General features: G+C 40.0%; 1 protein-coding gene across 1 annotated transcript; it reads right to left on the reverse strand.

Moving 5' to 3' along the window:
* Positions 1–576: 576 nt before the first annotated feature.
* LOC139175393 (apolipoprotein A-II-like) lies at positions 577–10,230 on the reverse strand. The gene is made up of 4 exons (XM_070766488.1): positions 9,480–10,230; positions 8,082–8,163; positions 2,102–2,270; positions 577–826 (listed from the first exon to the last, which is right to left on the reverse strand). Exons 2-4 carry the CDS (start codon positions 8,131–8,133, stop codon positions 712–714), a joined length of 336 nt encoding a protein of 111 aa, XP_070622589.1. The 5' UTR covers positions 8,134–8,163; positions 9,480–10,230; the 3' UTR covers positions 577–711.
* Positions 10,231–18,297: the final 8,067 nt, after the last annotated feature.

An 18,297-nucleotide genomic window follows, 5' to 3' on the forward strand; every position in this document is an offset into this window, starting at 1 on the left:
CCAGAACTGAACACAGTATTCCATATGTGGTCTCACCAGCGCTCTATATAAGGGGATCACAATCTCCCTCTTTCTGTACGCAAATGATGTTGGTCTGTTACCTGGAGCCTCTCCTACAGTTCAAAGATTCTAGTCCTCATGGTTCTAAAATGAGATTTGAGTTCCACAGAACCAGAGGGGGGTTCCCGAGGCTGATGGTTCAATTTAATGATTTAATTGGCTTTCTGAAACCAGGCTGAGATTTATTTATTTATTTATTTATTCTTTGTCCAATATACAATACATATGGAAGAAAATAGACATCAAGTAGTATATATAGGGATAGTAAGTAAAAAAGAAGAGAAGTAGATGAGAGGGAGAGAATATATAAGATATATGAGATAAGGAAAGATAATTGGACAGGGGACGATAGGCACATCAGTGCACTTATGTACGCCCCTTCTAGAAACCAGGCACCTCAAATTAGACTGGAAGTAAGTATCCAGAATGCAAAACTAGAATACCATCGGAACCCAAAGCCCATCTCCATTTAATACCCAAATATTCGGCCCGATTAGACACAGACGGATACGGAAAGAAGAACCAATTTATCTTTATTGCAACCAGTCTTAACTCAGGAGAAAGCGCCAGGATTTTGCTAAATATACAACCCCGGGCGGAAGGAAACAGCGAACTCCCATTTTGAGAAGAATCTACTTTCAACGTCTTTTCTTAGTCGCTTTGTTGGAACTCATTCACTTCGGGGATGGGGAACAATCGGCCCACTTGTTGCTTCACTTGTTCGGTGAGGGGATTAAAGCTCTCCTGGAATTGCTGGAACGCCGTCCTGCGGGGGGGGGGGGGGGGGGAGAAAGAAAAATAAGGAGAAGTGAAGCTCGTCCACTTTCTACCACACAAAAGCGCCTCAAAATAGCTTTTAACCCAGGGCAGCTCCACCCTAAGGTAGACGGACGCAGAACATGGAGGTTCCATTTTCAACACAACCAAAGCGCCAGGCGTGATCGGAACCCAGCTAGCCCTCAGCTTACCCGCAGACCCCTTTAGTGACCATTGGAAGTCGCCACAGCACTGAAAAAAGTGAGTTATGACCGTTGTTTTCTTCCCGCACACGAATAACCAGAGTCATGTGATTTATGTTTGGATGCTGGACAACTGGTTTATATTTATGACAGTTGTGGTTGAAGACTCCAAGATCCTTTCCAGTTTATTCCTATTCTACTGTTCATTCCAATATTCTGTTCTATATTCTATTCTATTCTATTCTATTCCATTCCACATTCCAATATTTTGTTCCATTCTGTTCTCTTCTGTTCTATTCTATTCTTCATTCCAATATTCTGTTCTATATTCCATTCCATTCCACATTCCAATATTTTGTTCTGTTCTTCATTCCAATGTTCTGTTCTGTTCTGAATTGAATTCTATTCCAGTCTAGTCTAGTCTATTCTGAACGGAATTCCATTCCATTCTTTTTTTATTTCCTATTATTTCCTATTACCTATTCTATTCTATTTGTATTGTATTCTGTGAGCCGCCCCGAGTTTTCAAATCTAATAAATAAATAAATAAATAAATAAATAAATAAATAAATAAATAAATAAATAAATAAATAAATAAATAATAAATAAACAAACAAACAAACAAACAAACAAACAAATTATATTCTAACCAAATTCTACCCTACCCTAATCTAATCTAATCTACCCTACCCTAACCTAATCTACCCTACCCTACCCTACCCTACCCTATCCTAACCTAATCTACCCTACCCTACCCTACCCTAACCTACCCTAACCTATCCTATCCTACCCTAATCTAATCTAATCTACCCTACCCTATCCTACCCTACCCTAATCTAATCTAATCTACCCTACCCTAACCTACCCTACCCTACCCTAATCTAATCTACCCTACCCTAACCTAACCTACCCTACCCTACTTTACTCTGCCCTACCCTACCCTAACCTACTTTACCCTAACCTAACCTAACCTAACTTAACCTATCATTTCATTCTCCTATCCTAGCATACCCTAACCTACCCTACCCTATCCTATGGTGAATTGGTGCGTCCGGGCTTGAGGGGCAGGGAACAGCTCTTACTCAAATTGGGTCCTTATACCCTCCACCGTTGTTTGCCCAAATCTCTCCTTGATAGACGAAGCGAATTCGTCAGTTTCCCGTTGCAGCCTCTGGAAAAATTCAGTGAACTGAGCGCCAAAGGGATTTGGGGCCTCAGGTTCCTGCTCCGCTTGTCGCTTCACTAAACCACCTGTGTAATAAAAGTCAGAAAACAGGGATGAGAAACAAAAGGCAAGGACCATCGCCTTGATGGAGTGAAAGAGACACATACAGTTAACCCTCGAATTTCAACGATTTGTTTAGTGACCATTCGAAGCTACCCTGGGAACTGAAAAAATAACCTAGGGCAGTTGATGGCTAACCTTTTTTTCCTCTGGTGCTTTTTTTAAAAAAATATATTTTTATTAAATTTTATTACAACACCAACAAAAAAAAATACTTAAAGAAAAAGTGCCCAACACCAATAAACCCCACCACCATTTAGGGGGTTAAATTATTTGCAATAAGTTTCAATTTCTCCCTTAACTCTGGTTTACATTTCTTTACATACAAAAAGTGATTGGAATTTATTTTTCACATTGTCGTCATGAATTCTACTTAAGATATAATTTTTCACCTTATTCCATCGTGCCATCAGCTTCTCCAATTGATTTTCATCAAAGTTATTTAATCTTATTTCCATAATTTCGAAGTGGATGTGGTCCACCATGTACCAGTACCAATTCTGGATTGTCCATTTATTGCTGTCCTTCCACCCTAGTACCACTACTGCTTGAGCGCTTTCCAAAGCTGCTGTTTTGATTTCTTTAAATTCTCGTAATTTCCCATGTTTAACTAGTGTTGCTGATTCTTTCGTGATTATCCAATTAATGTTTAGCATATTGTTTATTTCATTCTGTACTTCCTTCCAAAATTTTTGAACTTCAACGCATTCCCAGAGCATATGCATAAAAACTCCTTTTATTTGGCAACCATGCCAGCAATTTCCTTTCCCTTTCCTCTGGAAGTGTGCTAATTTTACTGGCGTGAAGTACCATTTATGTAAAATTTTCCTTCTCATCTCTCTAATTCTTCTGTTCTTTATCTTATATATATTTTCTACTACTTCTTCCATCTCGCTTTCTGGTGCTGAAAGAGCGCTGATTGGTTATTTTTCTTTGGTGGAAAATAATTAACCAGGGTTGCAAACATTTATCAGTCAGTACATACGTGCTGTTATTCCGTATAAAATTGGGCTCTTTCCCAAATTGGGGGAAATTGCCCTTCAAAACCTCTTAGCAGCCGATATTCTCTGTTCCAAAAGTAATGTTTACTCAAACGTCAATAGCACCAAGTTGGCTGCGTATCCAAGATGCATCCTCCACTTTTCCATAGAACGTTGAGTAACAGGATCGGAAGGCACCTCGGAGGTCATGTAGTCCAGCCCAAGACCCCAGGACAGGGATGGTGAACCTTTTTTGATCTCCGGGAGGAGTTGATTCCAGAGGGCCAGGGCCACCACAGAGAAGGCTCTTCCCCTGGGGCCCGCCAAATGACATTGTTTAGTCGACGGGACCTGGAGAAGGCCAACTCTGTGGGACCTTATCGGTCGCTGGGATTCGTGCGGCTGAAGACGGTTTCCGAAGGTATTCTGGTCCGATGCCATGTAGGGATTTATAGGTCATTACCAACACTTTGAATTGTGGCCGGAAACTGATCGGCAGCCAGTGCAGGCCGCAGAGTGTTGACGAGATGTGGGCAAATCTAGGAAGCCTCACGATGGCTCTCGCAGCTGCATTCATTTGTTATGAAATGTCTTATTGAATGCTGTGAGCCGCCTCGGGTCTACGGAGAGGGGCGGCATACAAATCTAATAAATAATAATAAATAATAATAATAATTCTGCACGATCTGAATTTTCCAAACACTCTTCAAAGGTAGCCCCATTATTATTATTATTATTGTTGTTGTTGTTGTTGATGATGATGTTTGTTGTTATTATTATTATTGTTGTTGTTATTGTTATTATTGTTGTTATTATTATAAATAAATTCTGCGACACGAATCCCAGCGACCAGTTAGGTCCCACAGAGTGGGCCTTCTCCGGGTCCCGTCAACTAAACAATGCCGCTTGGCGGGACCCAGGGGAAGAGCCTTCTTTGTGGCGGCCCCGGCCCTCTGGAACCAACTCCCCCCAGAGATTAGAATTGCCCCCACCCTCCTTGTTTTTCGTAAGCTCCTTAAAACCCACCTCTGCCGCCAGGCACGGGGGAATTAAGATTCCTTTTCCCCCTAGGCCTTTACAATTTTATGCATGGTATGTTTGTATGGTATGACTTTTTTATACTAAGGGGTTTTTAATTCGTTTTTAGTATTGGATTATTATTGTACACTGTTTTATGATTGCTGTTAGCCGCCCCGAGTCTTCGGGGAGGGGCGGCATATAAATCCAATAAATAAATAAATATATTTGTATGCCGCCCTTCTTCGAAGACTCGGGGCGGACTCACAGGGTACAATATAAAACAATGTGTACACAAATCTAATTAATTAAAACTATAGGCTAAGATCCCACTATATTAGAAACAGTCAAGCAACTCAGTGGCAACCACAAATCACATTTGGTAGCCAGGGGGGGGAGGGCTTGATCTAATTGCCCCATGCCTGGCGATATAAATGAGTCTTAAGACTCTTGCGATAATGATTTGGCTAGCACGCGCATGTATGCTAGAACAGACATAGGGCAACACCTAGTATCAGGGCTCCAATTAACATCTCAGAAATAAATCAGAGTTGGAATTACAGACTTTGGCTTGCCACCAAGGCCATTTCCAGACGAAGGAAAATGTCCGGTCTCTCTTTAAAAACCTCCACTGATGGAGCACCCAGAATGTCTGGAGGCAGGTAGTTCCACTGGTTAATAGTTCCCGGTGTCAGGATAATTTCTCCTTCGTTCTAAGTTTCTTCCCTCCTTGGTTAGTTTCCACGTGTTGCTCCTCGGAAGCCTTCGGATGCCTTGGAGAATAACTTACCGTAATTCCCTCTTCTTTGGGGCAACCCTCGAGATATTGGAACACTCTTTTCCTGTCTCCCCTGGTGCGTAAGTGCCTCCCGTCCCCTGTCCTATTGTCTCTCCTATATCTCATATATCATATCTACTATTCTTCTATTCTAATCTTCTTATACTACTCTCATAATATCCTTCTATTCTCTAATTGATATACAGTGTTCCCTCGCTTTTCGCGGGGGATGCGTTCCGAGACTGCCCGCGAAAGTCGAATTTCCGCGAAGTAGAGATGCGGAAGTAAATACACTATTTCTGGCTATGAACAGTATCTCATGCCTTCCCTTAACACTTTAAACCCCTATATTACAATTTTCCATTCCCTTAGCAACCATTCAGATTATTACTCACCATATTTATTTATTAAAGTTTATTAAAAAATATATTTATTAAAGGCAGACGAAAGTTTGGCGATGACATATGACATCATCGGGTGGGAAAAACCGTGGTATAGGGAAAAAACCCGCAAAGTATTTTTTAATTAATATTTTTGAAAAAACGTGGTATAGACTTTCCGCGAAGTTCGAACCCACAAAAATCGAGGGAACACTGTATTCTATTCCTAAATTTTCACTTCTATTCTTTCTCTAATATATTTTACTCGAGTATAACCTCTATAACCTTCGTTGTGTATTGTTGTGTATGGAAGCTCGCAGCTGGCAACTGACTGCGGGTTACTCACAAATCCAATGTAAGAGAAAAAACCTCGGACAAGAAACTTAAAAACAACTTTTTCTCTCTGGTGAAGCAACCTGGATTAAATCCAGGATGACCCTTTTATTGAAAGCAAAGAAAGAAAGGCAGGCTTCTGTGATGCTACATTTCACATGGGTTTGTTACACCAATTCAAACTTCTAACATATTAAGCGTACAAAATATAACCAATAAAAATCACACAACTTGTGCTACATTTCAAAGTGCTGATTCATGAGAAAAATGAAGCAAGAGCGAGAGAAGGGCCCCATCAGCCCACCTCATGATATATAATGTTGCATTTTTCTTAGGCTAGCAGCAAGAAAAGCAAGATAAGAGTGCAGGGAAGGAGAATGTTGCTAAAGAAACTGGGTCATCATACGTGTCATGCTCAAGGTCTATGCTTTTCGCGCGCACATTCCAAGACACTAGTTCCCGCATTCCCACAGTTGTGTATTGGACTAATTAACTAAGTAACTGAATGAATGAATGAATAAAAATGAATAGTCCTTCTTTTCATTAAAATAGGCATACCCAGTTCCTGCAACCATTCTTTGTATGTTCTTTGTATGGCACCGGACCAGATTATCTCAGGGACCGCCTTCTGCTGCACGAGTCCCAGCGACCAGTTAGGTCCCACCGAGTGGGTCTTCTCCGGGTCCCCTCAACTAAACAATGCCGCTTGGCGGGACCCAGGGGAAGAGCCTTCTCTGTGGCGGCCCCGGCCCTCTGGAACCAACTCCCCCCAGAGATTAGAATTGCCCCCACCCTCCTTGCCTTTCGCAAGCTACTTAAAACCCACCTCTGCCGCCAGGCATGGGGGAATTGAGATCCTCTTTCCACCTAGGCCTTTACAATTTTATGCATGGTATGTCTGTATGTATGTTTGGTATTTATAATAATGGGTTTTTAATTGTTTTTATTATTGGATTATTATATGCTGTCTTATTTATTTATTTATTTACTTACTTACTTACTTACTTACTTACTTACTTACTTACTTACTTACTTACTTATTAGATTTGTATGCCGCCCCTTTCCGTGGACTCGGGGCGGCTCACAACACAATAAAACAATTCATAACAAATCTAATAATATACCATTTAAAATTTAAAATAGTTAAAAAAACCCATTTTTAAGCAGACATACCTACAAACATACCATACGTAAATTATATAGGCCCGGGGGAGATGTTTCAATTCCCCCGTGCCTGACAACAAAGGTGGGTTTCGAGAAGTTTACGAAAGGCAAGGAGGGTGGGGGCAGTTCTAATCTCTGGGGGGAGCTGGTTCCAGAGAGTCGGGGCCGCCACAGAGAAGGCTCTTCCCCTGGGGCCCGCCAACCGACATTGTTTAGTTGATGGGACCCGGAGAAGGCCGACTCTGTGGGACCGAATCGGTCGCTGGGATTCGTGCAGCGGAAGGCGGTCTCGGAGATATTCTGGTTCTGTTAGCCGCCCCGAGTCTCCGGAGAGGGGCGGCATACAAATCCAATAAATAAATAAAACAAATGTTTTATCCTCCAGCCCCCTAATAATCTTGGTTGCTCTTCACTGGACTCTTTCCAGAGTCTCCACATCTTTTTTTTCCCCTATTGTGCTGATCATAGAAACATAGAAACATAGAAGACTGACGGCAGAAAAAGACCTCATGATCCATCTAGTCTGCCCTTATACTATTTCCTGTATTTTATCTTACAATGGATATATGTTTATCCCAGGCATGTTTAAATTCAGTTACTGCGGATTTACCAACCACGTCTGCTGGAAGTTTGTTCCAAGGATCTACTACTCTTTCAGTAAAATAATATTTTCTCACGTTGCTCCCCAACTAACCTCAGATTGTGCCCCCTTGTTTTTGTGTTTATTTCCTATTAAAAACACTTCCCTCCTGGACCTTATTTAACCCTTTAACATATTTAAATGTTTCGATCATGTCCCCCCTTTCCCTTCTGTCCTCCAGACTCTACAGATGGAGTCCATGAAGTCTTTCCTGATACGTTTTATGCTTAAGACCTTCCACCATTCTTGTAGCCCGTCTTTGGACCCGTTCAATTTTGTCAATATCTTTTTGCAGGTGAGGTCTCCAGAACTGAACACAGTATTATTCCAAATGGGGTCTCACCAGCGCTCTATATAAGGGGATCACAATCTCCCTCTTCCTGCTTGTTATACCCCTAGCTATGCAGCCAAGCATCCTGCTTGCTTTCCCTACTGCTCACCCATTTTGAGACTGTCAGAAATCAAAACCAGACGTTTTAATGTACCTTGTACATAGCAGATGCTAATCAGCAGAACGGTCAGGGCGAAAACCTTCATTTTGGCACAAGTTTTGCCTTCACCCTATTTCTGGAGAGAAAAGGGAATTGGGGAATTTGCAGAAAAGAAAGAGAAACAGTCAGAGAAGGGAGGAAAACACCAGGTTTAATGTCATTCCTTGCTTAGCTCGTCCAGCCTTCCTTCTTTTGCAAATTTATGACTCAATCAGTTGAATTCTGGAATATTTTTTTTTTTAATGCCATCAAAGGAACTAGAAACTTTGGTTCTCAAAATACCGGAAAACTCTTTAACATTTATTTAATAAGCATTTGAAGTTCTGAACTTTTTTCAGGGGTTGAAAAGAGCCGGCTTTCTTTAATACTGTACTTCGAGTCAATTGGCATAGCACAACCACAGAAACTGAAGTGTAATTCGGGGGAAGTGAACAGACAATGGGTGACATTCCTGGTTTGATTTATCTATGTTTCGGCAGAGCCAGAAGAGGGATGTATTGGAAATTAAAAATGCTTTTTTCCAAGTTAAGCAATTGGTTGCAACAGCTGGCTGCTTACCTGCCCCATTTTTTGGCAAAGTTTAATACATACATTTAAATATTGAATAAATGGATGGATGGATGGATGGATGGAGACAGAGAGACAGACAGACAGATGATACATAGATATTTAGATAAAGAGAATTAGAAGGTAGATAGAATGAATAGATAGATAGATAGATAGATAGGTAGGTAGGTAGGTAGGTAGGTAGGATAGGATAGATAGAATGATAGAATGATAAACAGATGGTATATACCGTAGATACTTAGATGTAGAGATAATTAGAAGGTAGGTAAGATAGATAGATAGATAGGTAGGTAGGTAGGTAGGTAGGTAGGTAGATAGATAGATAGATAGATGATAGATAGATAGATGATAGATAGATAGATGATAGATAGATAGATAGATAGATAGATAGATGATAAATGGATGATAAATAGATAGATGATAAATAGAATAGATAAATAGATAGATAGATTATAGATAGATAGATAGATAGATAGATAGATAGATAGATAGATAGATAGATAGATAGATAGATAGATGGGGCAATATGCTGGCTCTGTTAAAAAGTGTTACTGTATTGCTAACATGTTGTAAGCCGCCCTGAGTCTAAGGAGAAGGGCAGCAAAAAAAATCGAATAAATAAAAATAAGTAAATAAATAGATGTATGATAGGTAATAAATAAAAGAGAGATTAAAAGCAGATATAGATAATAGATAAATGAAAGGTAATAAATAGAAAGAAGGAAAGGAAGAAATATGGATAGACAGTTTATAGATACATAAATTTATATTTTAAGAGACCAAATTAATTTTCATTTTTTTAAAAAAACAGCCTTTGACGCTTACCTGTGCGAGGTATTCAAAAGATAATATCTGGAGAAGAAATGATTTAATCAGAGTCTACGAATTTTTATACCCTCCTAAAAGTACAGCCCCTCTCGCTAGTCTTTCCTAAAAACTATTGGCCCTTGCGTCCACTACCCCTCCCTGTCTAACCCGTCCACCCCATCAAATCTCGAGAACGGGACAATTGCTGCTTGTGTAATTCTTGTGTAAGCAGATTTGTCTCTCTTTCTCCCTCTCTCTCTCTCTCTCTGTGTGTGTGTGTGTGTTTTCCCCCATATGCACAAACACTTTAACGATAACATTCAGTTCAAACCAGAAAACGAAGGTTTACAAGAGGGCAAAGCACAGATTGAAATATCAATTCTTCTTTGTTGAATATGTATCTCCTAAGCGATATCTGGACCATCCTATTTAGAAAACCAAATGCACCATTAAGGTACTATGAAAGAATTTGGGGGGAAAACACAGTGGGGAAAAATGCAGGTTAATCCTGAGAATAACAAAGTTGGAAGGGACCTTGGAGGTCTTCTAGTCCAACCCTCGGGATGTTAAAACCATCATAAATTCAAGTTGCATTAGCAGAGGGATAGACTCAAGATCGCATGAAGTGTTAATACCACTTTATAATGCCTTGGTAAGGCCACACTTGGAATATCGCCTCTAGTTTTGGTTGCCCCGATGCCAAAAGGATATTGAGACTCTAGAAAGAGTGCAGAGAAGAGTGTCAAAGAGGATTAGGGGACTGGAGGCTAAAACATACAAAGAACGGTTGCAGGAACTGGGCATGGCTAGCTTGATGAAAAGAAGGAGCAGGGGAGACAGGATAGCAGCCTTCCAATATCTCAGGGGTTGCCCCAAAGAAGGAGTCAAGCTACTCTCCAAAGCAAAAGAGGGAGGAAGGAAGAAAGAAAGGAAGGAAGGAAGGAAGGAAGGAAGGAAGGAAGGAAGGAAGGAAGGAAGGAGAGAGAAAGAAATAATAATAATAATAATAATAATAATAATAATAATTTATTAGATTTGTATGCCGCCCCTCTCCAAAGACTCCAAAGGAAGGAAAGAAAGAAAGAAAGAAAGAAAGAAAGAAAGAAAGAAAGAAAGAAAAAAGGAAGGACCAGGGGAGACATGATAAGGGGTTTTAGTTATTTTAAATATTAGATTTGTCATATGCTGTTTTATTATTGTTGTTAGCCGCCCCGAGTCTACGGAGAGGGGCGGCATACAAATCTAATAAATAAATAAACAAACAAACAAATAAATAAATATGAATAAATAAATATGAATAAATAAATATGAATAAATAAATATGAATAAATATGAATAAATATAAATAAATATAAATAAATATAAATAAATATAAATAAATATAAATAAATATAAATAAATATAAATAAATATAAATAAATAAATAAATAATTTATGCCGCCGCCCCCCCCAAATATGAATCCATCACCAAGCATCTGAATTTCAATCACAGCCGTCGTAAGCGCGAACCATGGGCGTTAAGTCTCTTCGTTCAATGCCTTTTTCAAATGGTCACTCCACGAATGATGGTAAGTCAAGGACTAATTTGAATCTTTGCTTGGCATAGGAGGGAGAAGGGAAAGCCGTCCTCAAACAGCATGTTTTGGCCAGGAAAGGACAACGTCTGGATTTTCTCTTATCTGCTGGACATTAACCTCCAACGCGTCAAGGTGAGCAACTGAGAAAGACAAAAACAAACAGAACAGAGGGAAATGTTTAAAAAAACAACAACCCAGGATGGGCAGAGAAACATTTGATGGCCACCTCCTAGTCCAGCTGCCCCCCCCCCAAATCGGTTGTACTTTCTGCGACTTTTAATAAAATTAACACTGGGCAAAGGTCGTCCTCAGCTTACGACCACGACTGAGCCCAAAATTTATGTCGCTAAGCAAGAGGTTTGGGAGTTTTGTCCCACTTTTACAACTTTCCTGGCCACGTTTGTTAAAGAGAACAGGATCACGTTGTCAAGTATCTGTTGTCCGGCATCTGAATGTGTATCGTATGGCCAGAGAGATGCTGCAACGTTCATCATTAAGTGTAGAAAAAATGTTTCTTGCTTACTTTTTAATTTTATTTATTTACTTACTTACTTACTTACTTACTTACTTACTTACTTACTTACTTACTTACTTACTTACTTACTTAGTCCAATACACAATGAGGGTTTTAGTGGGTATATATCTATATACACATAGTAAAATACATGATGAAGGTTATAGAGGAGATACTCATAGTAAAATATATCTAAGGAATAATAGAAAAGAAGGTATAGGAATAGAACATATCAATGAAAGAATAGAAGAAGAGATATAGGAATAGAAGAAAGGTATAGGAGATATAGGAGAGCGATAGGACAGGGGACGGAAGGCACTCTAGTGCACTTGTACTCTCGCCCCTTACTGACCTCTTAGGAATCTGGAGAGGTCAACCGTAGATAATCTAAGGGTAAAGTGTTGGGGGTTTGGGGATGACACTATGGAGTCCGGTAATGAGTTCCACGCTTCGACAACTTGGTTACTGAAGTCGTATTTTTTACAGTCAAGTTTGGAGCAGTTAATATTAAGTTTAAAACTGTTGTGTGCTCTTGTGTTGTTGTGGTTGAAGTAGTCGGCGACAGGCAGGACGTTGCAGCATATGATCTTGTGGGCAATACTTAGACTTTGTTTAAGGCGTCTTAGTTCTAAACTTTCTAGGACCAGGATTGAAAGTCTAGTCTCAGTGGTCCACGACTTTTATCCAGGGGACGTTGTAACTTTGAACGGCCACTCAAGTCGAGGACCACCTTTACTAGTAATCCTCCAATTATGACCGCTTATTTACTAATGGTCCTTCTACTTAACAATTGGGCTAATTTTTAAAAATGGGTTTTAATCCTACATTTCCTTGCATTGTTTAGGTCTCTCAAAATGGTGAGACCCCATTTGGAATACTGTGTCCAGTTCTGGAGACCTCCCCTACAAAAAGATTTTATTTATTATTTTTATGTATTTATTTTGTCCAATACATAATACACATTGAAGGGAGAGATATGTAATAATATAAGTAAAGAAAAGAATAGAAGAAAAGATATAAAAGTATAGGTGAACATATTTGAAAGGAAGAAAAGATAAACGAGATAAGGAGAGACAATTGGACAAGGGACGGAAGGTACACTGGTGCACTTATGCACGCCCCTTACTGACCTCTAAGGAACCTGGAGAGGTCAATCGTGTATAGTCTAAGGGGAAAATGTTGGGGGTTAGGGGTTGACACTATGGAGTCAGGTCATGAGTTCCACACTTCGACAACTCGGTTGCTAAAGCCATATTTTTTACAGTCAAGTTTGGAGCGGTTAATATTAAGTTTGAATCTGTTGCGTGCTCTTGTGTTGTTGTGTTGAAGTTGAAGTAGTCATTGACAGGTAGAACGTTGCAGCATATGATCTTGTGGGCAATACTTAGATCGTGTTTTAGGCGACGTAGTTCTAAGCTTTCTAGACTTAGGATTGATAGTCTGCTTTCGTAGGGTATTTCGTAGTAGATATTGATCAAATTGAACGGATCCAAAGATGGGCTACAAAAAGGTCTTAAGCATTATCAGGAAAGACTTCATGAACTCAATCTGTATAGTCTGGAGGACAGAAGGAAAAGAGGGGACATGATCGAAACATTTAAATATGTTAACGGATTAAATAAGGTTCAGGAGAGAAGTGTTTGTAATAGGAAAGTGAACACAAGAACAAGGGGGCACAATCTGAGGTTAGTTGGGGGAAAGATCAGAAGTAACGTGAGAAAATATGATTTGACTGAAAGAGTAGTAGATGCTTGGAACAAACTTCCAGCAGATGTGGTTGGTAAATCCGCAGTATCTGAATTTAAAAATGCCTGGGGTAAACATAGATCCATCCTAAGATAAAATATAGGAAATAGTATAAGGGCAGACTAGATGGACCACGAGATCTTTTTCTGCTGTCAATCTTCTGTGTTTCTAAAATTGTGACAAAGAGCTGAAGGCAGGTGACAGATTAACTCTTGAGTTAAAAAGCAGGTGATTGATTGACCCAGATATCCTGAATAAACCAGCATTTTTTCCCTACTATCCACTGAAGTCCTTTGTAAATTACCCCAATGTCCCATCCTTTTATCCTCACAATCTGACAACTCAACAAAAGTTAATTGAAGAGCGACCGGGCAAGAGACGGAAGAGATGAACGGAAAGATGAGACCCAATGTTTGTTCTCAAATTCCAAAGTTCTGGAAAACTGAGCAATATGCCGGAAGTAGTGGGGAGGTTTGTTGGCTTGTGGTTGCAAGTGATGAACACAGCGGCTGTTCAACCTGATTTTTCCAAGTTTTCACTGAATTTCAAGACCTGGAAATAATCATTAATTGTACAAGATTTCTCATCTCTTTTTGTGCGTTTTACATAGAAACATAGAAGACTGATGGCAGAAAAAGACCTCCTGGTCCATCTAGTCTGCCCTTATGCCATTTCCTGTATTTTATCTTAGGGTGGATCTATGTTTATCCCAGGCATGTTTAAATTCAGTTCCTGTGGATTTACCAACCACATCTGCTGGAAGATTGTTCCAAGCATCTAATACTCTTCCAGTGAAATGATATTTTCTCACGTTGCTTCTGATCTTTCCCCCAACTAACCTCAGATTATTATTGTATTCTTATTTTCAATCTTACGTTATAATTTATCTTACATGTATATCCTTTATTAGTGCTACCTCCCCGCTATTCTCCGCTAGTCTTCGGAGACGGGCGGAATACAAATCTAATAAATTGAATTGAATTGAATTGAATTGAATCACCTGGGTTCATAGTATTACTTCTAATTCCCCCCTTTTTTCTTTTTTAATCTTTACTCAATCTCTTTTTCTAATTAAATTTCTTGTCTAACCATTCATCAAATTTCACCCATATTTTATAGTATTCAGAATCCTCGTTGTCTTTAATCGTCATTGTCAATCTATTCATTTCTGCACAGTGGTGAGTTCCTAATGGTATATCCTGGAGCTCCATTCCGGTAGCGTCCCGCGGACTGCGCAATTTGCACATGATGACTCTGGTGCTATGTTCATCAGTCCATCATGTGGCACCATCTCTTTTTAAAAAAAAATTGTTGGCTTTATTTTCTTCCTGCACATGCGCAGAAGCAAAATCTCATGCGCAGAAGTAAAATTGTACTGGTGCACCAGTTGCGGCCCTATCTGGACCGGGACTCACTGCTCACAGTCACTCATGCCCTCATCACCTCAAGGCTTGACTACTGTAATGCTCTCTACATGGGGCCACCTTTGAAAAGTGTTTGGAAACTTCAGATCGTGCAGAATGCAGCTGCGAGAGCAATCATGGGCTTCCCCAAGTATGCCCATGTTACACCAACACTCCGCAGTCTGCATTGGTTGCCGATCAGTTTCCGGTCACAATTCAAAGTGTTGGTTATGACCTATAAAGCCCTTCATGACATCGGACCAGAATACATCCGGGTCCGCCTTCTGCCGCACGAATCCCAGCGACCGGTTAGGTCCCACAGAGTGGGTCTTCTCTGGGTCCTGTCAACTAAACAATGTCGGCTGGTGGGACCCAGGGGAAGAGCCTTCTTTGTGGCGGCCCCGACCCTCAGGAACCAGCTTCCCCTGGAGATCAGAATTGCCCCCACCCTCCTTGCCTTTCGTAAGCTCCTTAAAACCCACCTCTGTCGTCAGGCTTGGGGGAACTGAACTACCCTTTCCCTCCCTAGGCCTATACAATTTATGCATGGTATGTTTGTGTGTATGTTTGGTTTTAAATAAGGGTTTTTAATTATTTTAAACATTAGATTTGTTATATGCTTTTTACTACTGTTGTTAGCCGCCCCGGGTCTACGGAGATAGACATACAAATCTAATAAATAAATAAATAAATAAGTACTGAAATTGTGTGTGCGCATCCCCTTGTTCCCTCGTGAGATTTTGACGTTACAGTGGTACCTCTACTTAAGAACTTAATTCGTTTCCTGACCAGGTTCTTAAGTAGAAAAGTTTGTAAGTAGAAGCCATTTTTCCCATAGGAATCAATGTAAAAGCAAATAATGTGTGCAAACCCATTAGGAAAGAAATAAAAGCTTGGAATTTGGGTGGGAGGAGGAGGAGGAAGAAGAGGAGGAGGACAGTCGCTGCCCAGAGCGAAGGGAGTGTTTCTTTTCTCTGGGCGCTGGCAGAGGTTTATTATCTCTCCAAGCGCCCAGAGAAAGGAAAATGCTTCGTTCGCTCTGGGCTGCCAAAGCCTCCTTAACCACCACCGAAAGGCTCCTCTGGCAGCCCAAAAAAACCTGAGATGGCCAGGATTAACGGGAAAATGGCAGGAAACTGGCTGGGCCTTCATGCCGCTTTCAAATTTCCTGGGAAATTTTTCTGGGCTCGGGTTCTTAAGTAGAAAATGGTTCATAAGAAGAGGCGAAAAAATCTTGAACACCCGACACTTATCTAGAAAAGTTCTTAAGTAGAGGCGTTCTTAGGTAGAGGTATTTTGCAAAAGCAAAATTGCACGGTGCGAATGCACACTCACGAATATAGCAATTGTCCACGCGTGTGAATCATCACGATGTATGCGCAATGCACCAGTGTGCGGGTAAGAGGAACCCATCCCGGTACACATATAACCTGAGTGAAACCAGGTTTAAGAGCAGTGACTCTCAGAGGGATCTTGGAAGCCAATCCCTCCCTCTCATCCCAACCCAACCTCGCAGGTTTGTCGTAGGGGAGAATAGGAAGAGAATGGAGTATCAGTTAGGCCCATCACCCTGAGTCATTTATTAAAAAGAAAACATTTTAAAAATTTAAACCTAAATATTTAAAGTTTTAAAATAATTAAATTCCATTAAAATTACGTCTTTGACTTTAAAAAAAAAAAAGCTTAAAAGCACACCAACATCAGGCCATTTTTGTAGAATGAGAAAAAAAATGTTATTTTCTTTGTACCAGAAGTCAACAAAGAACATCCCATGGAAAAAGAGTTAATAATTGAAAAATTTCTCGGAAGGGCAGTGAAATTTCGGCCAAAATGATAAGCTTTGAAAGAGAGTTTCTGCCCATTTTTTTTAAAAAAATCACCCAGTCCTTTTTTATTTATTTACTTTTGGTTCTTTCTCCTAGATTTTTCACACCTTTATTAGCGATATTAGCAACATTGGGACCCTCAGTGCCCAAATTCTCTATCTTCTAGCGGAGCGGGTATGAACCAAAGTGGTTTTCTACGTAACGGCAGGTCCGTCAGAATTCAAAACCAGAATATTGATGTGCTCCAATCGGACATAAAGAAATGGTCTGTTTCCTTGCCGCCCTGTAGGCACCTTGGCCTACCCCGTAGGAACGTCGTAAAAATGATGGTGCATTTGAATAATCAGAGCTGCAATTTGCATCCTGGGGGTGGGGGAATGGCATTTTTTTAAAAAAATCAAATAGACACAGGTTGGAAATACGTACATAGCCCCTGACATTTTAATTACACTTTTGTGTCGAATTTAAACCGTCCTTTTAAAATTTTACATTTTTATATACTGCTCAAAAAAAGAAAGGCAACACTCAAATAAGACATCCTAGCTCTGAAGGAATTAAATGTTCTCATTGAATACAAAGTTCTGTACAAAGTTGAATGAGCACAACAGCAGGTGAAATTGATTGCCAATCAGTGTTGCTTCCTAAGGGGACAGTTTGATTTCACAGATGTTTGATTTACTTGGAACCATATTGCATTTTTTAAGTGTTGCCTTTAATTTTTTTGAGCGGTTTATATATAAAACTTCCTCGATAATAAGGCCAAGCACTTATTTCAGGATTCAGAAAAATATAAGGCAGGGTCTTATTTTTGGGGAAACATGGTATGTATAGATATAGATTTTGTGTGTGTAAAAGAAGAAACAGACGTAGCAATTTCTGGAATTTAAAATATATTATCCACTTAGCTTTTGTTAGCCTCTACTAACATCATCCAGAGTGTAAAAAAACTACAATTGAGGATATACAGTATTTGCCTTTATATGCATCACTGATCATATCCATCCCGCCTCCCACCTGGTTTCATAAGGAAGGGGCTCCATTTCCTTGATCATTCTTGTTGCCCTTTTTTTGCAGGGACAGTAGGCAGGTTGGTGGCTTATGCACACCCCTTGCACACCTGTTAGGACTGGAATGAGGCCATTGGGCTGCCATTTGTCAGGGTTTCTTGCCTGAGGGGTGTGTGTGAGATTTATTTATGTATTTATTTATCTGTCAATCAAACATGCATAGGATAGGGTATTTTATTTATTTATTTAGTCCAATACATAATACACATTGAAGAGAATAGATATGTAGTAATATAACTAAAGAAACGAATAGAAGAAAAGATATAAAAGTATAGGTGAACAAATTTGAAAGGAAGAAAAGATAAATGAGATAAGGAGAGACAATTGGACAGGGGACGGAAGGCACACTGGTGCACTTATGCACGCCCCTTACTTACCTCTAAGGAACCTGGAGAGGTCAATCGTGGATAGTCTAAGGGAAAAATGTTGGGGGTCAGGGGTTGACACTACTGAGTCCGGTAATGAGTTCCACGCTTCGACAACTCGGTTGCTGAAGTCATATTTTTTACAATCAAGTTTGGAGCGGTTAATATTAAGTTTGAATCTGTTGCGTGCTCTTGTGTTGTTGCGGTTGAAGCTGAAGTAGTCATTGACAGGTAGGACGTTGCAGCATATGATCTTGTGGGCCATATCTTGTGGGTAGTTTGTATAAACATAAGTATAAGTAGGGGACGGTAGGCACAATGGTGCGCCTATGCACGCC

This window comes from Erythrolamprus reginae, chromosome 13, assembly GCF_031021105.1.
Source record: "Erythrolamprus reginae isolate rEryReg1 chromosome 13, rEryReg1.hap1, whole genome shotgun sequence".
NCBI classification, from domain to species: Eukaryota; Metazoa; Chordata; class Lepidosauria; order Squamata; family Dipsadidae; genus Erythrolamprus; species Erythrolamprus reginae.